Below are 27,699 nucleotides of genomic sequence, written 5' to 3'. Positions count from 1 at the left end.
TCTGAGTCTGAGATATTCCAGTTACCAGCAAAATCCAGAAAAGAAACTTGAATTTGTATTATCAACTTAACAACATAATTATGAATGATTTGTAGGAAACAATGCCTATTCCTACATAAACAGTACAAATAAAACTGCTGATAAGCATTTTACTAGATTGAATTCCTCATCCTTTTCTTTGAGAGAGTTCCAAAATTTAGTATGCAGCTTGATCAACTTCATACATGCTTGAGTTGGGCAGGTCAAAGTTAACATGACCCTGCACAAGCAAAAGCATCCCTCGCACGAGAAATCACTTTCAGCTTATTTACTATATAAGAAAACAGTCCCAGATCATTCCTTCCCTAAGGCAACAGGAACATTTCAGTGTTTCCTTAACCACCACCACCCTTCAACACTTTCCAGGAAGCAAGCCTTGTTCTCAGGATGTCCCCAGCTGCAAGGTCATTAAAGCTGAGATGAAGCTGATGAAGCAAAATTATGGAACCCTCAACTTTAATGTATTCAGAGGTAATAGGGTTACCAGTTGGGAAGTACGGATGTTGGTGCCTGGTGCTGTTGAACGTCTTTTTATTTACTCTTGATCCCACTTAAATTCTTTCATGTATGAAACTCTGGGACTTGCTTTGCAATGAGTTGAGTGCAGGATTAACTTCACCTGCTTACCTTGTTTATATTAACAAGACTGTTTGCATGAGTTGAAGGAAAGTGTATGTAAGCTGCTATGATATTTTTAATTAAAAAGATAGTACTGTGTGCTATACAATACTATGTAGGTGGCAGGCATTAAAGCAAAGGCAGAGAACAGAGTTAAGCAATTCAGGTAGTGAATCAGATCTGCTTTAAATGACAAAAGTTTTGGAGAAACTCTTTGAAAATATGCCTATCACGGGCCTATATAGTGAGCCTTTTAAAATCAGACTTCTTCCAAAGTCATGACACTTGGGCCAGGACTGGAAATCATCCAAAGTGTTTCGGTACTGTGCTCCTGTATGATTCAATTTTGTAAAGAATTAGAGGTTTTTGGAGGGACTGTAACCACTTCTGGAATGTGGTAAATTAAATCCTTTGTTATGTATAGCCAGAAATTACAGGGGTTACAGAAGTGCAAGTCTCTCTCCATTTCAGACCTTGCCACTGGATACTTTCCACTTGGGGAGGGAGGGTAAAGAACATGACGGGGAGACAGGTGTCTGCTGGGCACTTGGATCCAAGCACCCGGGTCCTGCTTTTGCTCCTATTATCTCAGAATTGGACAGATTCTGGGAGATCTGCATGAGAGACAGAGCACTTAGTCCTGTGCGAAACACCCGCAGCTCTTGCAGACTTCAAGACAGCAAATCCTGTCTTTGCTTACTCATTATTTGTATAAAGGAAAAGAAGGAAGGAACTATGAAAGAATAAACATTTAAAACATCATATCAACAGCAACAACAAAACCGAGGGTGGGGGGAAATCTGGCATACAGAGCTCCCTTGCTTAACTGAGCACAGACTTAGAATATTCGGTGGCACTTAGAGCAGAGAAATGCCTTGTATTTGGCAGTTCACAGTGCATACAGCAGACCACAATGACAGCAGATGTTCCACAAGTCCAGGAAAATTTCTGAGAAACCCCAGAGTTTTCCCAATAAGAGTCCATTGATTTATTGTTGTCTTCTGAGTACTGGACAATGTATCAAAGGGGTTAACAGCTTAACTGTAGCCAAATCATAGGTGGGGATCTGCATTATTATTACTATTATCAACAGTAGTAATAAACTATTTCAGTCTTCTTGTTACAGACAGGGGAAACTGAGGCATGGAGGGGATGAAGTGATTTGTTCAAATACTCCCCATGACCCAACCAAAAATAGAAGGCAAGTGGCTCAAGTCCTCTTACACCCCTGTATTCTGTGATGGTTTAGTACAGAAATTACGGTTTGTTACTTGCATACCTCTGGCTATTCTGGCTCATAATAATAATGTTAATATGTGAGTACATTCTAGCTGTAAGATGAGGCAGTTTATGCTACAGGTGAAAGTGATAGTAAGGCTGACTTGCAAACCTTATCTCCCCAAAGCCTTTAGTATTTGTAGGTAGTTAGTGATGATCAAAGCCAATGTGTTGGCCAAAGACTTTGCAAAGGCATCACCACTTTGCAGGTTTTCTCCCCTGGTTCCTGGCGATTTAACCATTAAAGCAGGATATGATACAACAGGCCAGGGGTGATGTGCTATTTTATCCAAGTCTATCGCTGCTCATCTCCTTTTTATGAATGGCAGGGAAGCGGCAGCCGTACACAGGGACAAACAGCCGTTGCAGCAGCGATGCTTTGAACCCCTCCGTTCCTTCGGGAGACAGATCTCAGATAAAGCCCAATCTGGAAAGTAACAGTGCCAGTGCACCGAGCGCTGTCACCCCCGGGACTGGGACCTTCCCCTTCCCATCACTTTCCCTCCCTGTATTTTGTCCCCCCACCGCCCCACACCTTTCCCCGTGCTCCCCGCACCCGCCGGGCCGGGAAGGGCAGGGGGTTTGTCCGACTTCCCCCCTCCAGCGCATCTGCCGCGGCCCGGCCCCTTCTTGGGGCCACATCTGGCGGCACATCTGGGCGGGCGCGGCCCCTCCCCGCGGGCACATCTGGCAGCGGCGGGGGGCGGCCCAACGCCGGGGCGGGAGGAGCGGCGGTCGGCGCAGCCCCGCCGCCGGCCGGGGCGGGCAGAGCCGGCGAGGCGCGGAGGGGAGAGAGAGGCGGCCCGATGGGGCGGCCGGCCCGCAGCCTGGCCCCGCTCCGGCTGCTGCTGCTGCTGGCGCTGGGGCACGCCTGGACTTACCGGGAGGAGCCGCAGGACGGCGACAGGTGGGTGAAGTCCCCTCGATGCGGAGCGCCGCGCTCCTCTGCTTGTCTCCCTTCCATCCACCGCCTCGTCTTATTACTAATTTTTCTTCTTCTTCTTGCAGGGAGGTTTGCTCCGAGAATAAAATCGCCACCACCCGCTACCCCTGCCTGAAGTCCACGGGCGAGCTCACCACCTGCTTCAGGTGAGCGTGGAGCCGCGGGGGGCACGCGTGGGAGCTCCCCCCGGGGCTGAGCGTGGGCGATACACGCGTGTCGGTGGTGAGCTGCTCGCCTCTCCCCTGCCCCAGCCCGGCATGCCCACCGCTGGGAAAACGGGGCCGTGGTCGTGTCCCTTTCGCGTGTGGCATCCCCGAGGGGAAGGGGTTAGGAGCGCGCTGCAAATGTCACCGCAACGGCACCACTGGAGGGGGTGCGACGGGGTCTGGGTGCCCTGTGCTGCCTGACAGTGGCTGATTCAGTCCCTGAGAGGGGCTTCCTTCACTTGGATGTGTAGGTACATCCAGGAGGGCGGTTGAGCTGCATCAATTATGGGGTAATCGGTGAAATCAGCTGGGCTCGTCCCAGCCGGAGGGACGTTTACGTTAGGTATAGATGAATCAGCCCTTCAGAATGAGCCAGTGCTTCAGCAACCAGCTCTGGGGGAGACTTCGTTAGAGGCCTCTCAAATTAAGTAGGTTGAATCCAGCCGTGTGTTTTCTATCTTTCCTTTTCTTTTCTTTTCTTTTTTTTTTTTTTTTTTTTTTAAACTGTGTATTTGAGAAACATCATCTGTTTTCAGAAGAATTTTAAAACCATTTTAATGATGATAAATGTCCCAGAACACTTGACAGTATAGATGTGCTTGTGGAGAAATATACACAAAACATGAGCACACACGTATCCCTTTACTGATGTCCTCTGATTAGTCTCATTCACACAGACGAGATGTTTTGTCTGCGAAAGCTGCTTCTTCCAAGAGGTTGCATTGTGGAGTTGACTGTGCACTGCTTGTGTGTGTGTGTGCATGTGTGCGCCAGGGAGCCAAAAATGCGATAAGGCACACTGGTGCTTGTGAGAAGTGTTGCAGAGATCTTTTATTTATTCCCAGTGTGTTTTATCTTTGCCATAAGTACCTGAGAGCTTTAATTTCGTGGTGCAGCAGCATTGTGCCTTGTCCATGCACCCGCCTGGGAAAGTGTTACAGCACTGCCTGTTGTTCAGCACCATTTATATCCTTACAGCCCATCTTTCCCTGCTTCCCTTTTCTGCTTTCTCCCCATCCTGTGAAGGTGAGGTAGAAGCCACTTGTAAGCAGCTCTCCAGCACGCGGCACTTTTTGGAGAGAGGCAGCGTTTAGGTCTTTCAGGGAAGGAAGGTGCCTGGTTGAACCTCCAGTGTTTCTCTGATTCGGGAGCATAATGCTGGGGTGGGGACGAGGCTGTGCTGAGAGAGGGGGGAGCTGCTGAAGGAGAAAGCTGGCGCAGGAGCTGCATAGGTACAGTGCACGCATGGGCATCTTGCTGTCACATCCTCGCTGCTGCGTGTCCCCAAACCCATCCCCGCAAAGCAGATCTGCTTTGTGCAGAACTGGGGAGGACCTCACAGGCTCCCCCAGCTGCTGTGGGTCACTGTGTGGAGAAAGTAGAATTCTGTTCTGCTGCCAGGTCCTGCTTGTAATGCCATTCATCCTTGCTGAGGTACTGCTGACCTTTGGGCTCTGCTTGTGCCGAGCCTTTCCCGGCTCCCCTCCTGCGTGTTCCCAAGCAGCATTCACCATCCCAAATCAGCACAGACAGTGAACAAGAGTTTGCAAACCCCTATATTGCACTCTAGGTTGTTGTGGTTCGTGTTTTAATAGTTTATCGATGTCTAAGAGTACTAGGACTTGCCTTTAAAAATTTTTTTGATTTCCACACAGTGACACGTTTCCAGGGTCCAGCCTTTAGAATCGGGTGAGGAAGGCTCCGTCCCCATCACTGTGAGCTCCTTCATGATGTCTCTTTGCACAGGAGCAGGGCAGCACCTCCCAAACAAAAGCAGCAGAGCAGCTTTGCACAGAGGCTATTTTCATTTTAGATTAATTGATATTGGGAGGGTGGAGCTGATAGTGAGATGAAAGGAAATATGCAAGTGTTGACGAAGCCTGTGCTGTCCCAAGGTGGGTTTCATTTCACAGGATGTTCAGGTGCCTTAGGATTCAGTTTTGGCATCTGGGCATGACAGTGGACAGTTAAAAAACTTTAGCTGGGACAGAAACTGAGCTTTGGCTTTAGGAAACTTTCACTTCAGATTTCTGAGGAACTTGATTTAGGTGGTCCAGTATTTATTCTTACCAAATCTCATTTTTGTTTTCCTACTCTGTTTTTCACCATCTCACAGCGACTATAGTTATACATCATATAGTAATTAAATTGTTAGAGAAAGTTTAAAGAGATAGTTAATGTCAGCTATTTACAAATGACATGGACATCGAATTTCTTTCTAGGTCAAAGTGTTTTTTCTGTGTAGAGATTAAACAGATTGACACAAACTTCTGTTCATGTCATAACACACCAGGCATAAGGCAGCATGCACTGCTACTGATGATCTGCTGTACAAGTAGTTAAGTAAAAAAGGAACACATTTTAAGTCATATGTCAAAATTCCTGAACAAATGTAGTTTTTGAAAGCATGAGTTCTTGCCTCAACACAATTTTGTCTTTTTTTTTCCTCGTGTTGGAATTTTTCAAGAAAATCAGCATGTTTGCACAGCACTTCAATTAAAAACAAAAAAAAACTTATTTCATCATAAAAAAAATATTTCTTGAAAATTTCTTTGACGAGATTTACTCATGAATACAAATGATCCAAATGCAGGGCCAAGCCAAAAGCAGGGCCAAGCACTGAGAATACATTGGCATTTTTCCCTGTGGTCATAGCAACCTTGTACATAATTAGATGTATTTTTCCTTTTTGAATGTGTGCAGTCTGGCCCTTGGCTTGGGTTTATTTGTATTTTTTTAGATGTTCTCTGTATTTATTTTCATAAGAGTACAGAGGAACAGATGCAAAAGGCAGTTGGAGCAGATAGACTTCTGAACAACTCTGCTGGCATGGTAAATGAGATGAATGGTGCTGTAGCTTTCTTCAGTGCTTCCACGTGCTGTTACGTGTGTGTGACAATTCATTTTATGCATCCTACCTGTAGTCCTTCTCGCAGCACACAATTCCAAGTTCAGGAGGCCCATCAGTTTATTAATTAGAGGTGCCTCCTCCTTAAGAACCAGCAAAGCCTGATCACTTCGTTAACTGTCTTATAGCAGGAAAGCTAAATATTACATTTGGAGAGAGCAGTGAGTGTGTTTTGGAATGACAATATCGAGACTTAGCAGAAACATTTGCTGGTAGGAAGCTATTTGTCAGTCACCACTTGTAGGAAGATTGAAGCATGAAACAGATGGGACAATGAGAATATCTGTGTCACCAGACTATGTAAATTCCTTTGTATGCCAGACACTTAAATATTGCTGTAAGTTTATTTGAAATAAATAGCTTTGCTCTTTTTCAGAAATTGTGGATAAAAATAAAGGCCCAAATTAACAAAAGCGGTATGCAGATTGTGATAGTGTCCTGTACGCTTGGCTGGCCTTTGCCCTGAAGCAGGCAGGTGGAAATTTGAACCTGGATCTGCATATCTTGGAGGAACACTTCAGCTACTGCCTTCTTGGGCCAACAGAGGTGCTTTTTCTTTTATTAAGCTTAAACTGTTAGTTTAATCCCTGCTCAATTTGCATATCAAATTGACTAAACTGATTTCTTTTTTTAAACAGACAATTGAGCTGGCAAGAAAAATTATCCATTTTGCTCTGAGGTCATGGTGAGCTCTCTCTATTCCATGCATCTTTTGCTAAAAGTGAAGGGTGCAGGTTCCTCAAGGAGCTGAGTATAATCCTGTTCTGCACATAGTGACTGAGGCCATCCTTCTGCAGGACCAGCAGGGAGTAAGAGGTTGTCAGAGATTTAGAGTTGTTTTTTTTTTTTTAAACAGGATGAACATGTTTCTGTGGAGGCTGTCAGCTTCTTCACCTGATAATTAGCAGCTGAGAGTATTTTACAGAGGTCCTCTCTAAGTGTCAGATTTTAAATTTTGCAATGAAAGATAGTTCTATGCTTCGTAACAAAACAAAACAAAAAAAGTCAATCATACTGCAGAAGAGAATACATGTATACTTATGCCCTACTTAATTCTGATGCTAACCAGAGATCGCATGCCTCGAAAAGCATTTCTTTTTACTCTCTTGAATGCTGATATTGCTGATGGAGCCTACTATTTTTATAGACTGTATCATTTTGCACATTCTTATAAGATAAAAGTAATTGCAAGTAAGTTGAGTGTAGCTGTTTCACAAACAGCAGCACTTTCACTAATATGCCCTTGGGGACTGTATGCAATTCCTTGTTCCCAGATACTCGGTGAGCGTGCTGCAGAGCTTCCCAATAGGAAAAATAGAAATGCGGTATATGATTTTGAAGCTTTCAGCTGTAGTAAACAAGGATGACATTTTGTCATCTTATCTCCTTGCTTTTCTTTTTAGGCATTTCTTATTGCTGCTGCTGTTTGCTCTCTGAAGTTTTGCTGATCATTTTAGTTTTAATAGATTTGAAAGAGCCCTGATTAACATTACAGTATAACATTGTAAACAATAAATTTGTCTGATTAGAGCACAGTGTTGCTTAGTCTCCAGTTATCTTCCAGGGTAATGCACTCCATGGCAGAATTTTACTGAAAATTTAAGAGTGGATAAGATTTTGAATTTTGTTTTTGTTTTAAGAAAAGCAAACATACACAACAGCTGTAATTCCACAGCTGCCAAAAGAGTTTCCTTATGTTTCCATAAACTAAGAATTCTTCTTTTGCACGTAGTTCAGTGGTGAAGTGCCATGAGCTGCTAAGTCTGCACGTCACTCAGGGTAGCATCACAGCATCTGAAATGTGCCAATGCATCCTGCTACTGCTGCTGAGAAGAGCTGCAGTTGTGTCACTTGGGGTTTGGATCGAAAATGAGGAGTGTCAGAATTTATTATATTAATCTGTTCATCCTATGAAGCAGCCTGTGATGTGCAGGTACAGAGCTTTGAGCTCTGTACCAAACCGTCTCCACAAAACAAGCTGCTTGGCAGCTCTGCGATGTGGCACAACCCTGCCAGGTGTGCTGTGCTCTGCCTCACCTGTACTTGCTCTGGGCCAGCTGGCTAGCACACTGTTTAGGAAGAGATGCAACAAGCACAAGTGTTCTCTGAGTTCAAAAGTTTTTGCTTTTTTATATATGTAAAACAATCTTACTCTAAGTTGCTGTCACAGGTAGACTTTTGTGCATAGGAATAAATAAAATTCAGCTTTGGTAAGTTGCTTCCTGGCAAAACAGCATATTCTACTATGATGGTAAGACATCTGTCTCAGCTCCCCCAGAATTTTTTTCTCACTGTTGCACAGAAAGTAGCAGGTTAAGGCATCACAGTTGCGAATGCAGTCAGTCCTTGGTTTGCCTTGATTCCCTTGGCTGCGAGTGCTGAGGAAACAGGCTGCTCTCAGGTACTGAAGTATGCTGTGGGTATCTGCTGGATAAGAGTAACACCACAGGCATACACCTACCTGTGGGCTGTCCTAGGTCCTACAGCTAGAGATCTTTATTCTTCCTGAATTTTGGTGAGATTAGGGGTGCTTTGCTCACCTGAGATGTCAGGTATGTGTGTCGCTGGCTGTAGCAAAGCTTCCTGCAGTAAAACACGGTGGTGCTGTGGATATACGGGGTGGTGTCTCCTTGGTGCAGTCAGTTCACTCCCAAATGAGGCAATATAATTAATGATCCTTCAGAACACTACCTAATTACCGAGAGTGGTGCCCTTAGGTAGATAGTGCTACAATTAAAGGATGAGGTCTGGCAGCTAGCTGCTCGTGTAGTCCGGAAGTTTTTCATGTTCACTTCAAAGCACTTTGGAGAGCTTTAAAACTGGTGAGCCGAGAGCTGTGTCTGAAGTACCCTCCTTGGTGGTTCGATCGATAATGAAATCCAGGTGCATCGCATTATGGTTTGCATCCACAGAATATAGGGTTAAACATGAACTGACTTTCCTGGGCATGGCGTCTAGCACAGAGGCTCCAGACGAACAGAATTGTAGCCCCAGGGCCTCCCGTGGTTGATACAAAATATGTAATAAAAATCAGCCGCCAAAGGGAATATGACTTTTGTAATTATCCTGAGTATTGTATGCGCTCCCTAAGGTCAGGCTGCTTTGTCCCTACAGGCGTGATTGCAGTCGCTCTTGCTAGCAGCAGGGCGTAATTAATACTGGTATTACTGCTCCCACCAAGGCAGAGACCCCTCGAGCTGGATCGTTCTGCGCTGGTCATGGTCAGAAGAGATGAGGTGGAAGAAGGAGGAATGGGAGGATAAAGATATGGAGCAACAAGGAGGAAAAAGGGGAAAAAACAGGAACAGATAGAAAGAAAAATGGGTAAAGACACAAAAAATAGAGAAATTCCAGCTTGCTGGTAGCTTGTGCGACAGATACGTGTGTGATAGAAGGGAGGTAATCACTTCCCAAAGACGTATAATTTAAACGCTTCCAGACTCCATCTGTTTAAGCAGAACCCAGACAAACAAAGCATCAGCTAAAAACAAACAAAACCACACTCACGCACCCTGGGGAAATGCCTGTTCTCCCGACTGCGCTTGGAGCTAAGCTACGGGAGCTGCTGCCTCATCCCTTGGCTGCCTCTCCTCCTCTTTCTTTCCTTGGTTTGGGAAATCTCTGTCCCCTCTTGTGGTGTGCAGGTCTGTGGGACAGCAGGAGGAGCATGATGCAGGCAGGTGTTTAGAGAAGTCAAATATGAAATATTCAAACTACCCTCGGTGAAATAGATAAAGCTCATCAGACATCCCAGATGAGAGGGGACAGCCCATATGCTGCTGGGAAAGCCACTGCCCCATAGGAGGAGCATTCAGGGGACAGGTTTTTGGGACTTTTAGCAGCGCCTGCCTGTTTTTGTGTCGTTGCATGTTTGGGACAGCAGTTGCTGTGCAACCAGATCACACAAAGCAGATGTGTGCAAGATACCTTACGTGGTGCATACGGCTGATTTACAGATGTGCAGGGAAACTTTACCTGGGATGTATCTCATTTCAGATTGTGGTAGTTTGGGGAATACGTGATATATGTATTCTTAATTTCTTTCTTTCTTTTTGTTGATAATGTGCTGAATTCTCCTATCCTTGAGTTTATTCTTTTATTTTTGTCTCAGCCTCAGTGCCGTGAGTCCTAAGATGACTTTTCTCTTGTGTGAATCATTGCTGAGTGTTCGGTATCACTGCCACGCCAGCTGGAGCTGCTGGGGTCGGATGGATTGCAGTGGGCTTGGTTTGTCATGGACAGGGAGAAGATCTGTGCTGGTACCTTTGGCTCGCATTGCTTATGTCTCCTACAGACCCCTGTGTGTCACTACAGTGCTCCTGTCTTTAAAATTCACATTTGCTAAGAGGCAGACTAAGAGCATCCAAGTAAACAGAGCTGACATTTGATTTAGAGTAAAAAAACCTCCCCTCAAATTCTGACTAGATTTTTTTTTTCTGTTGCTCAGTTTCAGTTTTCAGACTGTTGCTGGCTTCTTTTGTAAACCAACAGTAGCAAATGTCATTCTGCTGGTATACTTTGCCTTTTCTTCTATGTTCCAATTATATGCACAAACAATGGAGAGCTGAATCCATACAGTGCTGACTCAGTTTCTTTTTGGCTTAGAAAAAAAAAAAGCATCGTTTGAATCTCCTTGAGGGTTGCTCTGTTTAACAATTGAAGAGAAAAACAATTTCAGTTGCAGACAGTAGTCCCAGAGTTTAATTGCATTTGGAAAATCCTTCTTGCTTAAAGAGTGTTTTCCACCATGCTGTGTTGATTTTGTTGTAGATCCTGGTTCAAACAATGAGGTACAAGTCCATAAAACATGTAGCTTACATCCAGCTATTGCAAGCATGTACTTCTGTGTGTTTTTGTTGTTGTTGTTGATAAATTTAAGATCTAACCACATCTATTTTAATTGATAATCTGCACTGGAATTTAAATAAGGTGAAATGCACAGGGTCTATATTCAGTGTATTGATATAAGCAGCCATTCAGTAGTAAGCACACATCAAACAGTTTTTCTTCCTTTCTTTTCAAATGGGCTTGGTGCTAAGGCAGTGCGTACACAATGTTTTAAGTGAGCAAGGGAGAAAAAAATCAAAGCTATAATCTGAATATTTGAAGGGATTGTTCTTGGAGAATGAATAAGCTTATTATAAGTCAAGGGTAAGTTAGAATAGAGAGAGTTTGGAGAAGTAGAGGACAATATTCATCTGGGCTAGCAAGTGTATGAAGAACAAAAGTCCTTCTATGGAGAAATTGGTGTTGCATAGCTTCCAATGTAAAACAGCAGTTGTCATGCTGGCTTGATAGACTCATTATCCTCCCTCAAGGGGGAAAGTTGACAGCTAATTCTCTCTACCAAAATGCCCAAGTCCAAAAAGTCAGATGGTGAAGCTTGCAAAATGACTGAAGAAGTACACAAACTATTACAATTATATTTTACGAGCAATGGGTAAATGCTGACAACTTAGAAATTTGTGAAAACACACACAAAAAAAAGTATGCTCAGAATTATTTTTGTAAAAGAGCAAATTGGATGCATTATTTCATTGTAAATAACTTCCTGCCTGGAGCTCTGATGTCTCAGTGGAATGTTAATATCTTTATGATCACATTCAACACATTTAATATGTTGTAAATCTGACATCTTGCCTATTCAACAAGATGCTATTATCATACACAATTTTCATTGTGTAGTATGTTACTGTAGCTGCATCAAAAAGCAGTGTTGTTTCCTAAACATTGCTCTCTGGAATTCTGACAAAACCCTTAGCTTAAAGATTATTGCCTTTCAAAGTTGAAATGAGTTATAATTCAAACAAAAATAGCCAAGGGGAAAATTATTTAATCTTTATAATAGCATCTGTGGGAAGAGAAAAAATGAGTGAAAATGGGGTTGAGGGTCTTTGGTAGATGTTAGCGGTTCAGAAGTGGAGGGTGAGAGAGGGACTTGAAGGACGAGGGGTCACTGGAGCTACTTTTGGTGAACTCTTGATCCTGCTGGGAATAGGCAAATCCTTTTAACTGCAGCTTCCTAAGGCAAGAGCAAGGAACAGCAGCAGCCTTGCGTGCTTGTAGTCTGGGCTGGTCTCTGCCCACTGCTTGGGAATCGGTAGCACTATGATTCCAGCTGTGGTGGGGCTGGTCGTCTACACGATGGCCCAGACAGTCTACGGGTAAGTGTTGTCTCAGATTGTGACTTCTGTGGTGCCTCAGATGTTGACTTGGTATATTACATAATGTGCTGGTTATATGGAAAATAGTATATTTGCTTAGGCAGATGGAGAAACGTTGTTTTGACGTATAATATATTTGGATAAAAAGCTCATTAGGTTTTGGTTGTTATTTTTCCCTTCCTGAAGAAACTGTCTCCTCCACAGGATGTTTTACTCCCTGGAGTCTATAAAATAGAATAAAATAGTTTGGTTGGAGGGAACCTTCAAAGATCATTGAGTCCCACTACCTGACCTTTTCAGGGCTAACCAAAAGTTAAAGCAGTTACTTGAGGGATTTGTTCAAAAATCACTTGAACGCTGACAGGCATGGGGCATCTACCATCTCTCTAGGAGGCCTGTTCCAGTGGTCGACCACCCTAATGGTAAAGAAAATTTTCTGTATATTTAGTGTGAACCTCCCTTGGTGCAGTTTTATGCTGTTCCTGAACGTCCTGTCATCGGTTCCCAGGGAGAAGAGACTGGCACCAGCCTCTCCACTTCTTAAAATGCATATCCACAGAATAATTGGTGAAACTCCTTTAAATCTCAAAATTGAGAAATGAAAGGGCTTATAGAAAACGGGTTGTTATTTTATTTTCTGGAATCTTCACAGAAAATTTCTCGCTTTAAGCTTTTCCACTTGTAAAATAACCACGTGCCACCTTGTGCTTCTTTAAAAATGGAGAATGTGGGATATGTTGTTATTCTACCTTGTCCTGCTTGCCTTCCAGCTTGTGTAATAGTAAAAGAGAAAGTATTAAAATGTTACTCCTGAATGTGTTTCCCTGGTCCCTCTCACCCATCAGTTTCTCCCATTCCTTTCTTCCAGACTAAAGCTATTAATCCAGGGAAGAGAGAGCTAAGAAAGGACAACCCGACCCTTCCCAGATTTCAGACTTTTTCAGTCTTTCAGTCTTGTAAGAGTCTGTTTCAGGAGTTCAGGTTCAGCCAACGTTCGCAGTATACAGTTAGTGGGGAGAGAGGGAGAGAGTTATCCTTTAGATTAAGTTAACACATCCTCTTTCCTCTTAGTTTTGAAACTTCTTGTAGAGAAGCAACAGTTTCAGTGATACAGCTTTAGTGAAGAGCTTTTTGCACAAACTATTTTTTTTTCCTGTTTATACAGACCTGCCACTCTTGTAGGTTCAAAGTAGATTCAATGTGCATTCAAACCCTCTCCTTGCATCTGATCTTAACTCAGCTTCTTTTCCCACAGAAATGTTTCAAGCTGACCCAGGATCTCATGAAATCTACTTGGCATTCATGAACGTATGTAAAATGTATTTGCAGGGCAGGTCACTTCTAGATTATTCTTGGAAGCCAAACTTCTGTCAAAGGATCCCTCTTTTGGTCCCCTGAGTGGGTACTAACAGTGCTGTATACAGTATACAGAACAGTATTGCAGGGGGTTGCATACACTTAGCTCTACAGTCTTCACTGGGCTTATGCCAGATAGCATCAGTTTTGGAATTCCTCTTCATAATTCTTGTTAGCATTCCATGAAAAGAGAATACAAAAAGTTGTTAAAGCAAATCAAATGCATCTCACCAGAGAAGCAAGTCTTCTGCTATGACTTTCCAAGCTGAGTTTATTGGACAGGTTCTTGTTTGTGCTGTTTCTTGTCCTCACGCTGACCTGCTGTTGAGTAGCGGTTTTGTTGAGCGTGCCTGGAAGGGGCCTTTTCCACACCCCTCCAGATTTACATCAGTGGAAGGCACTATGACCCTGGGAGGCAAGGTTTTTTAACCTTAGGATGGGCTTGCCAGGATCTGAGCTGTACTCCTGGATCCTGGGCTATGTTTCCATGCTCCTCAATGAGCCGTATCATGCCAAAGTCTGCCTTCAGTTACCCACTAAGCTTTACTCTGTGGTTTCAGTGTTGGCTATTTCTCCAGCTATAAAATGAAGGAAAAAAACTAATTTATGCGTTGCAGAAAAAAAAAATTTACTTGGTAATTTACCCCTAAGATGTAGCATTCCTGCTACAGCAAAGAAGGTCACTGTAAACTGAATCTTCAAATAACTCGCTGGTCTTTGTTTTCTTAGGGTGATTTTGTCATTCCAGTTCAACAAAATGCTACTGTTTGAGATAAGAAAAAAAAAAATGTCCCTTTTAAGTGTATTTTTTCATATCCACTGAGAGACAAATTAGATTTTTGTGATGTTTTCTTATGTTGCAAAAATATCCCAAGTATTTCCACAGTGGGAATAAGTTAATGGTACATCACTGGAACATCTCCAGTGAAAATAGCCATGGCAGAGTGAAAAGAGCAGGAGAAAACAAGTAGTCAGTAGCAGGATGGCTAATGTACAGATATATTTATTTACAAATTCTAGTTTGCAAATATGGTCTGCTGGATATTTGAGTACCGGGGTAAAGAGACTTCAAACATTTCCATTGACCTTAGAGCCGTTACAGTTATAAATTGTTCCAATGAAAAGAAAAGTGTTCCAAGAAAATTTCCTAAAGGAATTGACAAAGAGTTAATGCAGGACAAATATATCTTCAGGACAGAAATAGAGAGGAAATTTTCCTGTGTTCAGATCCTCTTAATTGCATCTTAGGACTGAAGACCCTGGCTACATTCCACGTTGTCCAGTTGGTGCTTTGCTCTGTAGTACTTCTTTTTTGGAAGAAAGAATCAAAATAAACATAGTAATCCTTTCATTAAATGCCATCTTGACCTTTGTTCTTGGAAATGTGATGGCCAAGAAGATGAAAAATTACAGAAAATTGAATCTGTTTCAAAAGATTCAATATCCTGTCTGTTACAATGGGATGCATGTGGAAAAAAAAAAAAAAAAAAGCTGCAAAGCAGGGTAAAACAACTGGAAAAGCCTGTGTAGTGTCTTGCTCTGGAGACACAGGATTGGTGTATGCAGGACGTGCTGGAGAACATGAGCTTCAGGAATGGTCCTAATCAAATGCTTCCATCCCTGAGTTGCCGTGTTAACTAAACAGGGCTGCTGTGGGGAAGACCTGGACCATGAATGCTCTTATATCATTCCAAGCTGCCTGTTAATTACGACAGAGAGAATCAGAGGTTTCTAATATTTGAGTCTTGAACAACCAGTCAAGTATCAAATGAGCTCTCTGCAGCTGGATCTCAATAACTAAAGGAAAAGCCACTTTAGTGTCTGTTTATGAGGAAGGCTTCTTTAGAGGAGCGTGATAAATACAGAAGTAGATGCTATATTCTGTTAGAAATGATTTTGTTGTTGTTTAAAAAATGTCTAAACTGAAGACATTAAATAATTTCAAGTTCATCCTTATTACTGGAGACAAAATAAAGTCGACTGTCTTTGAGGATGCCTTTGTACATTTTAGCCCATAACTGGAAGACATTCAGATTTGCTATCTCCCTGAAACCTTTTGTGATATCTTTATGAAATGTAACTGTTGGTCTCTTGGAGAGAATCACTTCTTTGGCACCCTTTGTTACTGAAGCATGAGTCTTACAATTAAATGCATTTTTTTTTCTAATTTTTAATTATTATTACTATTACTTGGTAGCACCTGTAAAAATAACAAGACACACAGAGGACAGTAGCTTATTTGCCAGGCTAAATCAGACTAAATATATTACCTTTAAAAAACTTTGAGGGACACAGAAAGCTACTTTTTTTCGTTTGTATCTTTTATAGCAAGCCTTTATTTCTTTAGCTTTCAAAATCATTTTTTTAAATGTCTTTCTTAAAAAGTAAATTTTTCACAATGTACTATTCTGTTAAATGCTCTGAGGTAGTTCATTGGCTACAGCTGGATGGTCAGTCACTCCCTTTGTAAGGTGTTTAGAGTACTAGCCATAGAACCCTTTGTTTTTCATTTTACAGCATATAGCTGAAGGTCATAACAAAAGAAAATTTTGAATAAGCTTAGAATATCAACTGCTAAAGTTAAAAATATCCTAACAATGCCTTATATATCTATAATGGTAAAGCATGGATTCGCTTGGAAGACAGTTGGGTTGAGACATGACAGTACGTACACACAAGTGCTAAATAAATCAGTCTTATCCAAGACAGCAAGAATACCTTTTGTTTGTTTTCTACTGCCTGTGAAGAGACAAGTTAGCCAGGATCAAAATCTGTTTTGCAGCACCCATGCAGATTGGATGTAGCTCCGTTGTCTTTGGTTGAGCTTCTCCAGATTTATGTTGCTTTAAGTGATGGTGAAAATGGGATTTAGCCTGGTATTCATCTTTTGTGCAGTGGCTCCCAATTCCCTTCAGGATGAAGTAATATGATTGTGTTTTACAAGGAATTGTCTAACTCAGCAGTTGTTGCATGTGAACAATTAGGTTCTGTTTTTTTAGCACTTTTCTGTCTCACCATTGATTTTTGTTTAATTTTTGGTTGTGAGTAACATATCGTTAGTATTTTTAACAAAAAACAGCTTGATTCTCACATAACTTGTTTGGATAGTCAGCAGTTCTGGGCTGCTTATAAATAAATATAAGATGTGCAATTTTATAAAATCTTGGAAATCCACAGTGGGCTGTTGTGTCTTCACTGGAAACTGCAAGCAGCCTGTCATATTTATAGCCCTGTGTCTTCAAGATCTGGAACGGAAGTATGGAATATAGGGCCCTATGGAATATAGGGCTGGTAAGGATTGGGTAATTCGTGTATGTGGTAGCACTTTGTAACTTACATGAGAAAAAAAATAATCACATCTCATTTTAGAATACAGTCAAGACTTTGACAAGCCAGCTAGGCTGATCCTCTGTATTCCCTCACCTTCAGGTCAGCCTCTCTGTTCTTCTGCATCTTCCTGCGTTTATCAGCATCCTCAAACTGTGGAGACCAGAAAAGATGCTTAAGGTTAGAGTCATGTGTGCTATTTCTAAACACAAAGAAACAGAGCCTGCACTCTCTTTTCCCTTATTAGTTATCTAAGCATCTCATCAGTAGTTTTGACCAAAGGGCTGCATGTTTCCTTCCTAGATGTGTGACTTTAGCTCTCACATAATTCTGTACAGATCACTGCAAAGTTGCCTTGAAGTTTTTCTTCATTTGCCTGCAAACCTTTTAACTTTGTTCAACAGGGCTGCAAGTAAGCATAGAGGTGGGAAACACTTCAGCATGATCAGGAGACTGGAGAGCACATCTAAGTCTGTCAAAGCAGGAATTGGATATGTCCAGAGGGGAGAAGCAGCTGTCAGCAGCATCCCATGGCAAGCTCACGCTGTCCTCCCCATAGACCTTCTCACTGTGTCGTGTGATATGATGCAATCTGATGAGCCTAGAGAGAAAAGCAGAGAGATGGGTCTGATTGCATATGTAAAGATGCACAGATTTTTTTGAAATATTCAGCCAGGAAATGTAGCAGCTGGCAAGAGGGCTATGGAAACCCCAGCCTGACAGGATTAGTTTTCACAATGGGACAAGCAGAGTTGGAAATGCAAAGGTGCAGGATGAGTCTTCCTGAAACATCCAATCTTCCACAGCATGGTGGTGAAGAGGCTACACAGCCTCCTAACTGGGATAAATAAGGAAAAAGCTATGTCATTGAAATCTCTGGATTTTTTCCTAGAATTTAGAAAGAAACTGAGGTGAGCTTTCCCCTGAGGAGTCAAGCACCATAGGAGGTGCTGAGAAATGCCCCCATCATCACCTGAGAAAAGCCAAAGGGGAGTGCAAAAACTCTCTGCTTTAGAAATGTCACCTCAGTCAGACTTTCTCCAGTATTTCCCTGCAGGAATAGATGCAGTCACTGGAATATTTGTACTTTTCTAACACTCTTGCTTGGTGGATCATTGCCTTTGGTACTTAGATCTTTAGCAATGAGAGAAAATAAACAGTGGTCAAAACTTGACAGGAATCAGTCCCCAGCAGGGATTATCTAAACCCTTTGTTGTTCCATGTATCATTTAAAGAGGTAAGGTAGATCTGTTTGGACCAGTGGGATGACTGGAGCAATTCTGTCTATCAGGAGATGATGCTGGAAGTGAGAGGCTCATCAGCTGGCAACGGTCTGGTTATGGGAAAAATAGGAACTGGAAATGAGACAGGCAAGAGTGGTGCTGAAGTGTATCTGGTGAAACATTACTACTACTGTGCAAATTGGTGGTGAGACCTCAGCTGGAATAGCCTGGTCATCCACTTTCAAAAATGAGGAGTGACCTGGGACCAGCGAGGAGGAGGGCTGCCAAGGCTTGCAGGACATGGAGAGCCCATCTGATGGGAAGAAGGAAGTGGTTCCTAGGTGGAAAGGAGTGGTGTCCCTTGTAGAAAGGTATGAGTCAGTCCTACTTAGAAGTTGTACAGCTATTTTCATGATGGTTAATCTGAAGTACCGAGCTTTAAGACATTGGTCTTGTTAGATGAATTGTAACACGGAAATATGGCTTCTGGATTTGGAACTGGTTTGCTCTGGGAAGTCTGGGCATGGTCATGGGTTCTTGCAAGCATCTACATGCAAGAACCTACCTTGGAGAAGTTCTCTTCCCTGTTACATAGGTCAGATTCTTTCTAGCTTGCAGGACTGTGTGTAGAGTAATTTTCTTCCTTATGTGTGCTGCACATCCAGGTGTCTAGTTGGCTAAGCTGATTCCTAGCTCACGTGGGCAGTAGTATTGCCACCCTCATCTCAAACAAGCCAGCCATCCCCAGGCTGTGGTTGTGCTTATGAGGTACCCAGAAGTATTTGGGGTTGTGACAAGCAGGCTGTTAAAGACACCAGCTCTATGCCTTGCTCTAGGGCATGTGATTTTATGACTGAGTTCTGCAGGCTTGAAATCATCAGTCTCACAAACCATGGCCTGGTGCCTCAGTATCGGGTGCTCCTTCCTCTCTGGTGCTCTGGCTGGGCTTTCAGCTTTGTTATTGAAAGCAGTGAACGTGGGAACTCTTATCTCTTGTCTGAATGACTTCCATGGCTGTGCTCAACATCCTGTGATGGTGTCGTCTCTTTTTGATTGTCCCCCTCATCATTGTTAACGTGGAACAAATATCCCTGGAAACAAACAAAACAAGGAAATATAGAAAATATTTGCTATAAAGCAGAATTGTGTTTAAATTGAAGGTTTTCTCAAGGAACATATTCACACAAGCTTGGAGCAGAGCATGCTTTGTCTAGCCCTCAATGTTGACTTTTCCTTCTGAATCCTAGTAAGATAATTTTTATTTATTTTTTTTAAAGTTAGTGTCTCTTACATGTACCTAAATCATGATAAGTCTTTTGTACAGCGTGATTTAAAAGCTGAAAGAGAGTTACAGCCTTAGTGTTACCAGTGTTCAGGAATTCTTGGAAAAATAGATTTTTAATGGTATTTTATTGCATTCTTTTTTTGAGAGTGGACAGAGATGTTCGAGTGTGTTTTTCTCAGTACCTGATCCACAGATCTGAGCATCAATCATACAGTATCTCCAGGGATACAATTGTGAGGAATAGCCCATGGCGTTGTCCAAAGAACAGAAAGTTTGCTCTTTATTAAGTTGTTCAAAGTGACAGTTCTGGGATTAGATGGCTCAAGACACATATAAAAAAAGAGAAGCTTTTGTCTGCCTGCTCCGATCCAGTCTAGAGGCTGCTGGTTTACAGGTTGGGATACTTTGGCTTTGTTTTCTTTTATTAGGAGGGTGAAGAGTTGTGTTGTCTTGTTCTGTGAGTTTAGGTGACTTTCACAGATGCTTGTTTCTGAATAGTAACAGGGCAAAGAGCTGACCTGGAGGTTGACTCTCCAGTGACCCTTAAAGCTGGAATAACTGAGAAAACAGCAGTTACACCGATAAAAGGTTCAAATGAGCTGAGGGCTGAGGAAAGGGAGATTGTTGCTCATAGGAAGAACTGAACCGATGCCAGCAGAAAGCTGATACAGGAGCAACATGAGCGATATCCTCTCCCGAACAGAGAGCTGCAAGCTGAGAGCCTTCAGAGGCTGCAAGGTCAGACCCGGGGTTTGCATTGGAGTGCATGAAGACAAAATACATCCTTTCTCTACTACTGTAAACAGGGATCCTGAAAGGACAATTAGAACTATTACAATGAGGTCTCTTCTTGGTGGAACTTCTCCATGTATTTCTCAGCCAGGAAGAATAAAAGAGTCTTTGAAAAAAAAAATAACCTGCAGCAAGTTTGAAATGATTCAATGGCCAGAGAGGGAGGCTATGACTGTACTTTCCAATGTGTGTAGAAATTGCTCAATTGTGATGACTTTTACTCTGAGTAGGACCTTACTATGCAATGAGGATTTACAGGACGAAGTCAAGGCAAACATGTCCCAGCCACTCACTTAACTTCCAGCCCAACTTTTATAGCTGCTTTCTTCTGACCTTCTATATTTAAGGGTCATTATTATAAAATATCAGAAGTTTGGAGTCAGATTCCACCTTCTTTTATTATTTTTTGAAGTCCTTGGGACCTGAGTGAAGGACAGCTCAATTGTGAGTCACCGGACTCACAGCGGCAGATCGTCCCCAAAGGCATTCTGATCACTTGACAGAGAGAAGTCCAAGCTTGCCAAATATTTGAGTTACTGACACATTTAGTGCTAGATATGGTCACTAACAGCTCTTTAGAAATAGCCACCCACAAGAGTTGGTGAGTTGTAACTAACTGTGAGGAGGGCTCAGAGGTACTGACATAATTTTAAGAGTGACGCAGTCACATGGATACATGGCCATGTGCTGCTTGGGGACTGTTCTGTAATTTTTATATATGTAAACAAATAGAATGAAAAATACACAAGTAAAATGTACCAATGACTTTTTCCAGATCCTCATGGAATTGGTAAGTGAAATGTAATACTCTGCATCAACTTTACAACCTGACAAACATAGTGTTTGAAAGTAAAATGAGCTAGATAAAACATTTGACACCGTACCAGAAGACATCCTTGTCTCCAGATTGGAAAGATGTGCATTTCATGTATAGACCACTCAGTGGGTAAGGAATTGTCTGGATGGTCGGACTCAAAGAGTACCAGTCAATGGCTCGATGTCCAAGTGGAAACCAGTGATGAATGGAGTTCCTCAGGGACGCTCGGAGCAGGTACTGGGACCAAAGCTGTTTAACATGTTTGTCCGTGACATGGACAGTGGGATCAAGTGCACCCTCAGAGTGTTTGCCAATGCCACCAAGCTGAGTGATGCTGTTGGCACACTGAAGGGAAGGGACCATCCAGAGGGACCTGGGCAGGCTTGAGAGATGGGCCAGTGAGAACCTTGTGAGGTTCAAAAAGGCCAAGGGCAAGGTCCTGCACTTGGGTCGGGGCAATCCCAAGCACAAACACAGGCTGGTAGGAGAATGCATTGAGAACAGCTCCAAGGAAAAGGACTTGGGGGCGTTGGTTGATGAGAAGCTGGACATAAGCTGTCAATGTGCACTTGCAGCCCAGCAAGCCAACCGTGTCCTGGGCTGCACCAAAAGCAGCGTGGGCAGCAGGGCGAGGGAGGGGATTGCCCCCCCTCTGCTCTGCTCTCGTGGGACCCCACCTGGAGCCCTGCACCCAGCTCTGGGGCCCCCAGCACAAGAAGGACACGGAGCTGTTGGAGCAGATCCAGAGGCCACGAGGATGCTCAGAGGGCTGGAGCACCTCTGCTGTGGGGACAGGCTGAGGGAGCTGGGGGTGCTCAGCCTGGAGGAGAGAAGGATCCAGGGAGACCTTACAGCGGCCTGCCAGTGCCTAAAGGGCACTACAGGACATGTGGGGAGGGACTCTTTGTTGGGTGTAGGAGTGATAGGACAAGGGGGAATGGCTTTAAACTATAAGAAGGGGGATTTAGATTAGATATTTGGAAGAAATTCTTTACTGTGAGGGGTGGTGAGGCCCTAGCACAGGCTGTCCAGAGAAGCTGTGGCTGCCCCATCCCTGGCAGTGCTCAAGGCCAGGCTGGATGGGGCTTTGGGCAACCTGGTCTGGTGGGAGGTGTCCCTGCCCATGGCAGGGGGCTGGAATTAGATGGTCTTTAAGGTCCCTCCCAACCCAAACCATTCTGGGATTCTATGATTTTAGAGTAAGGTAAACCAGTGAACTTTATCTTTTGCAGATTTTTTTGTCTGCATGCTTATTTTTCCAAAAAACTAGGATGCTGACATGATGAAGTTACTTGCTGTGTGTCAGTGTGTTTCCAACTGTGATGCTGGACTAAATCCAATCCCATGCCTAAACTCTGTGCTATAAATACCTGAGCTTCAGTAGGGCTACCTCACAGCTTGTGGGAATGCAAGCCAGCAGCAGATGATGTGCTCAGTGCCACCAGGGTGCCAGGCCACCTTTTCAGATGGATCAAGTGGCCCAAAACACTTTCCAAGGTTGCATCCTATCTGACCCTCCAAACTCCCCCTTCCCCCCCCACTTTTTTTTCCCCCTTCCATTCTGTTTCCCAATACAAAAGGAAATATTCATATTCCATTTATGAATATGGCACCTACCAAAGAAAGTTAGAAATAAACCAAATCTCTTTGTTAGAATTATTTGTTATGGGTTAAGAGCAGTTATTGTGTCTTCAGGATCTGAAAACACAGTTCCAGTCCTAAAGCCAATAACGATATCTCATGCTGTTATTTTGGCTCAGATCTCCAGAGTGGGGGGTACAATCTAGCAAAAAATGGGTGGAGATCTCAAGAAACATTAACTTCCTCAGAAAAGTCTGAATTGACCGGTATGATGGGGAGGATTGTAAGAACACAAATTGGCTCAAATCTCTTGAGAGGTATCAGAAGTAGGGTGGTGTTTACAGGCTATATATGATCTCTCATATCTGTCAACCGAAATGAGAAATCCAAATGTAAGATGAATATTGGGAAGCACTTTGTAGAATATGACATTCCTTGATAACCATAATTTATACAGGGGTTACAGGGAAGTGTGAAATGGTATTTTAAGCTGTGACAGCTGTAAGCTTGCTGTCATTTTTAAGAAAAGGAGGAAAAAGTCATAATTTTATTGTGCTTTAGGCTGTTCCACTTGTTTTTAATGCGGTCTCAGTGCACACTGTTAAATGGCATCAACACAGTAAACCTGTGCTCTGAGTGGATACTAGGTACATTTTAGTAAATTCCCAGTGACTGCAGGATTTGGGGAAGGGAGAGGAGAGAGATCACGCTATTGCTAATAGGTTTAAAACAAAATAAAAGTAAGCTTGTTTGTTCCTTCCATAGATCTAGATGAGTTTTTACCAGCTCATAGGCTAGTCCATATGAAAGACTTCTAGACGCTCCTATGGCATTCATTCATTTGTTGGGTGGTGGCTGTTTTTTTGTTTGTTTGTTTGTTTTGCCCCAAACTCAGCTGATAGTTTTATTTCTTTATTATATTTGAGGCCTTTTTCACAACAAATGCCATCCAGCTGTCAGAGGGGTGCTGTTGATGTGGACGGATGGATGTCGGTTCATGTGGAGGGAGTGTGGGCTGTTGCACTGCAGACCCAGCAAACTTTCAATTTTCTAGCTCAGTACTGATACTGTTTCCTTTAAAATTGTCAGGAAAAAAAAATCCATATTGCTGACTTATATTTGACTGACTTATTTGGTTAACCTTGACAATATTTATCAGCCCAATAGTAAGATTTATGGATCATTGATTGAAAAGACTGGGGTTTTTTTGGTTGTTACTTTTGTAATAAGCACGTTTTGAAGCCAATGTCCTTGGACTTAGAGTGTATCAAGATAACAAGTTAGGAATGGGCTACTTTCTGCTATGAAACTAAGCTGTAAAACCTGGAATGAACAAACAAGCAAAAAAAACCACCATCAAATCAAGTCGTCACTGTGCCGAAGGAAGGTTTACTATGGGTCACTAAATAAGTAATTAAGATCCTTGTTCCAGGGGCTGTAAGTCCTATAAGAACAACGCTGTGAACACGCTAACTTGTGGTTTGGGGACAACCGTCCTGAACCTTCCCAAATATAAGCTCTAGCACAGGTATGAAGAGCCCCCCCCTCTTTGCCCCCAAAGGCTTTTGCAGCTTCACAGTGTGTGGGCAGCGATGGGGACTGGATGGGTCTCAATATTTTTCTTTCTTAAGCAACATGCCTAGACCATATCTGTGCTTTAAAAACTACTGTGCCTGGTAACAGGAGCCAACTCCTACTATAATATCAGTGTCTCTCATCAGCTGGCGTTAAAACTTATTGGGTGGGGAAGAAATGGGTAGGAGGTTATGCTAAGCACCCGCAAACTTCAACAGTGATTTGTTTTGAGGAACAAAGCAATATTTACTGTGGGATAAAAACTTAAACTGCTTGCATATTTACTGACATTTTGCCAGTGGTGTTTTAATGCTCAGACCACACAAGGAAAATGGTTTTCCAGGACATATTGCCTGCTTATAGAGAGACTTTGAGACTATGACTTAACGTTTATAATTGTAAGTTATTGAGATTCAATCGAAAATACAAAATTCCCAAGTGACTACATTTATCACTTGTGTGATTAGCATGCTCGTGGAGTATAAACAGCTAAACAAAACCAAATGGTTGATGTAGTTCATCAAGGGAAAGAAAATTTAAAATATGCCAGATATTATTGACACAGTAAGCAATGCATGATTTCTAGCTGTATATAGAGAGGATGATGGAAGATTTTTTTAAAAGAGCTTTTAATCCTCATTTAAATTTGCTTGTCCCCATAAATATCTGGGGAAATACAGTTTACTTTGAAAATAATAGGAATATTAATAGCATCACTGTATCCAGTGGGATTTTACACATTCATACAGGAAAACTTGCCTTGTGGAATACTCCAGAGAAAGTATGGTTTTGGCAAAATGCTCCTAAGACAAGTTTTACTTTTAACATATATATGTAAAATATACTACTATACCTATAAATATAATCTTTATAATGTATATAATAAACTCTACATATGTATATATGAAGATATAAGTATTAAAATACATACATAAAAATAAATTCTCTTATCCTTCCCTAAAGCACCATTTTAGAGCATTGCATTTGTGTGCATGCAGCAACAGTTTCTCTAGGTGAAATTACATTTTGAAGTCTGCAGCATCTTGAATACTATTTTTTTAATCAGATTTCAATGTATATAGTTGAAATCGTCATACCTTGAATGACAGAAGAACAGATAAGTTTGGAAAATCCTGGGAGACCTGCTTTGTTGTAGATGAAACTGATTTCTGCATGCTAGTTGTATCTTACTTTTACATCTTTGTTGGCTCGAGAGAGAACATTAAATGAATTATTTTTTTGAGCTTCCTTTCAGAAGGATTTATTATTTTTAGGTTTTGGCTAAGGTTAACATTAAGGATTTTTCCCAGCTTACTCCATTTCAGTGTGCCTGAGTCCTGGAGAAAGTATCTGGGAAAGGAGAGGAGAAACTAAAAGTGTAATTGCAACTGAAAATTTTAGATATCAAGGAACATGAAAGTTATGTTGACTTTGTAACAAGTTTTGCTTTGTACTGTTTTATCCCCTCTTGATTGCATACCATTTTTAAGGCATGACAACATTTTTTTTTTAATAATGAGGGAAATTGTAATGTGTTCTTCTTTTAAAGATCTCATCTGCAAAACAATACTTATAAAGTTGGCTTATTGGTGGTAACCACTGCCAAAGTTATTATCCCTCCTGCTATAAGATGTGAAAGTTTCATGAGCGGCGTCTCACCTCTGTTGCTGCCTTCACTCATTTGTGCATGTAAATCCTGCTGACCCAAAAACTGCAAAGATGTCCACGAGGCCTTAGTTGGAGACTTGGGCTGGAAGGTGCTTATCCAGGGGGCAACTTCGAGGCAGATTTATGCAGCTTTCTGCTTGCGTGCAGATGGAGCTAGCCGAGAGGTTAGGAACACTGTTTTTATTGGGTTTGTTCTGTTTTTTCTTTTGGCTGACTTTGCTCGTCTTCGTTCACTCAGCCCCCAGAGTGCACTGTGGTTGGGACCTTGCACTTAATTCACGTCAGGAGTTTCAGTAAACACTTAGTAAATAATAGATCGCACACTTAAAAAATATATGATTTAGGATGTGTATTTTAACAACTTTAACACCTGTATTGTTGGCAGTTTTTAGTGATGCTGTGTGTCGGTGACTCGGCTGAAATCCATGCTCTGTCCATATCCGTTCTGGAGACACAAATCCCATGGATGGAGATATTCCTGGTGTGATCTGGAGCTTGCAGACCTCAGGAGTCTTTTCCATCCGCTCCCTTCAGCAAACACCGGATCTGCCTGTTGGCACCGCTTACATTTCGGATGATTTTTTTCCTAACTCTATGGGTAATCCAGAGTCAAATGCCTTGCCTGCCAATTTGGACGGTCCTGGTCAGCGGTGATTTCGGCTTTCTGCTCAGGCAGCCCTGGCCCTGCTGCTCATGCCCACCTTCTGTGCCGAGAGGCACCCTGCCTCTCCCAGCCGTGACTAACGTCTTCCCTGCGTGGCTTACGGTTTGTGCTTCAAACCAGCCAGACATTTATTTCTTGTAAATGGCCTGTAGCATCATGAGAGCGGCTTGGCTCGTCCGCTGCAGCTTTTGAAATCCTAATGACCATTTAATCAAGTAAATGTGAGATAAACTGTGAGCTAGAGGAGGTTGAATGTCTCCGCTTGCACTTAGTGGCATCATGGTCTTCAAACAATAAGTATCCTAAAGCATTAAAACATCCCAGTTGTTGATGGCGTTGAGCCTTTTTTACAGTCTATCTGTATATCCACATTTTGGTGCAAATCGACCCGCAGTTCGGAAAGCCACAAAAATCCATCCACGCTGTCTTTCATTCCACAGCTTAATGAGATTTCTGCCTCTTTTTTAGGAAACCTGCATGGCTTGCATACGTGTGATAGTCACCTTATTCTTCTGCTTCCACTGTGTCCCCATGCTTCTGAGATCCGTGAAGCAAAAATAAGGATCCATGCAAAGATAAAGAGTAGGGTAACGGAGAGTAAAATATTAAAACAAATGCCAATATTATATCTCCATACTACTAAAAAGTATCTCAAAGAATAGAGGGAAGGCAGACACTACAATTTTTTTAGCTTGTTTCCATGTGAGCCTCCAGGTAATGCTGTGTAGCTGGTGGTATAATTTCTGGGCTAATGGCATATGCCCAGCAGGAGATAATTACCTTTCAAGGCTGCCTGACTTCTTTCTAGGGACTTACAACAACTGGCCAGCAGAGCAGAAATTGTTCCAAAATCGTGTGCTTGGGAAGAGATTTTTCCAAACTGCGGGCTTTATCAAGAACAAATGAGATATTAAATAAATGTGCAGGCAACTGCTTAAAATCTGACTAAAAGAAACTGCTGCTCCAAACAGCACAAAACTACAGAAATGTGTTCCGTCAAAGTCAGAACTCACTGAATTTAAATTTCCCAGAGCTGACTGCTCTACCCTTCTCATAGAGCACATATTTTACCATTTTCAAACTCTCTAGGTCTGGAGTGTACACAGCCATCATTGAGAGAGGGGTTTGATCAGGCGACTATGATCAGGCATGTATAAGATCCCTAAAAAGTTTTGACTAGTTTACAGTTGTCCTGTGAAAAACAGTTGGCTATCAAATTAAATACAAATAGAGAGTCAACGAGGTCACATAAAAT

At 42.4% G+C, this 27,699-nt stretch overlaps 1 protein-coding gene across 1 annotated transcript in view; it reads left to right on the top strand.

The window, feature by feature from the left end:
• Nucleotides 1–2,689: 2,689 nt before the first annotated feature.
• CCBE1 (collagen and calcium binding EGF domains 1) overlaps nt 2,690–27,699 on the top strand; it is a 95,553-nt gene continuing 70,543 nt past the window's right edge. Inside the window, exons 1-2 of the mRNA XM_035563838.2 lie at nt 2,690–2,842; nt 2,944–3,024. Coding sequence (XP_035419731.1) covers nt 2,742–2,842; nt 2,944–3,024 — 182 coding nt within the window. The 5' untranslated portion in view covers nt 2,690–2,741. The remainder of the gene's footprint in view (nt 2,843–2,943; nt 3,025–27,699) is intronic.

This window comes from Cygnus atratus, chromosome Z (genome assembly GCF_013377495.2).
Source record: "Cygnus atratus isolate AKBS03 ecotype Queensland, Australia chromosome Z, CAtr_DNAZoo_HiC_assembly, whole genome shotgun sequence".
NCBI lineage: Eukaryota > Metazoa > Chordata > Aves > Anseriformes > Anatidae > Cygnus > Cygnus atratus.
The sequence above is the reverse complement of the archived record's forward strand: the minus strand, read 5'-3'. Positions and strand labels throughout refer to the sequence as shown.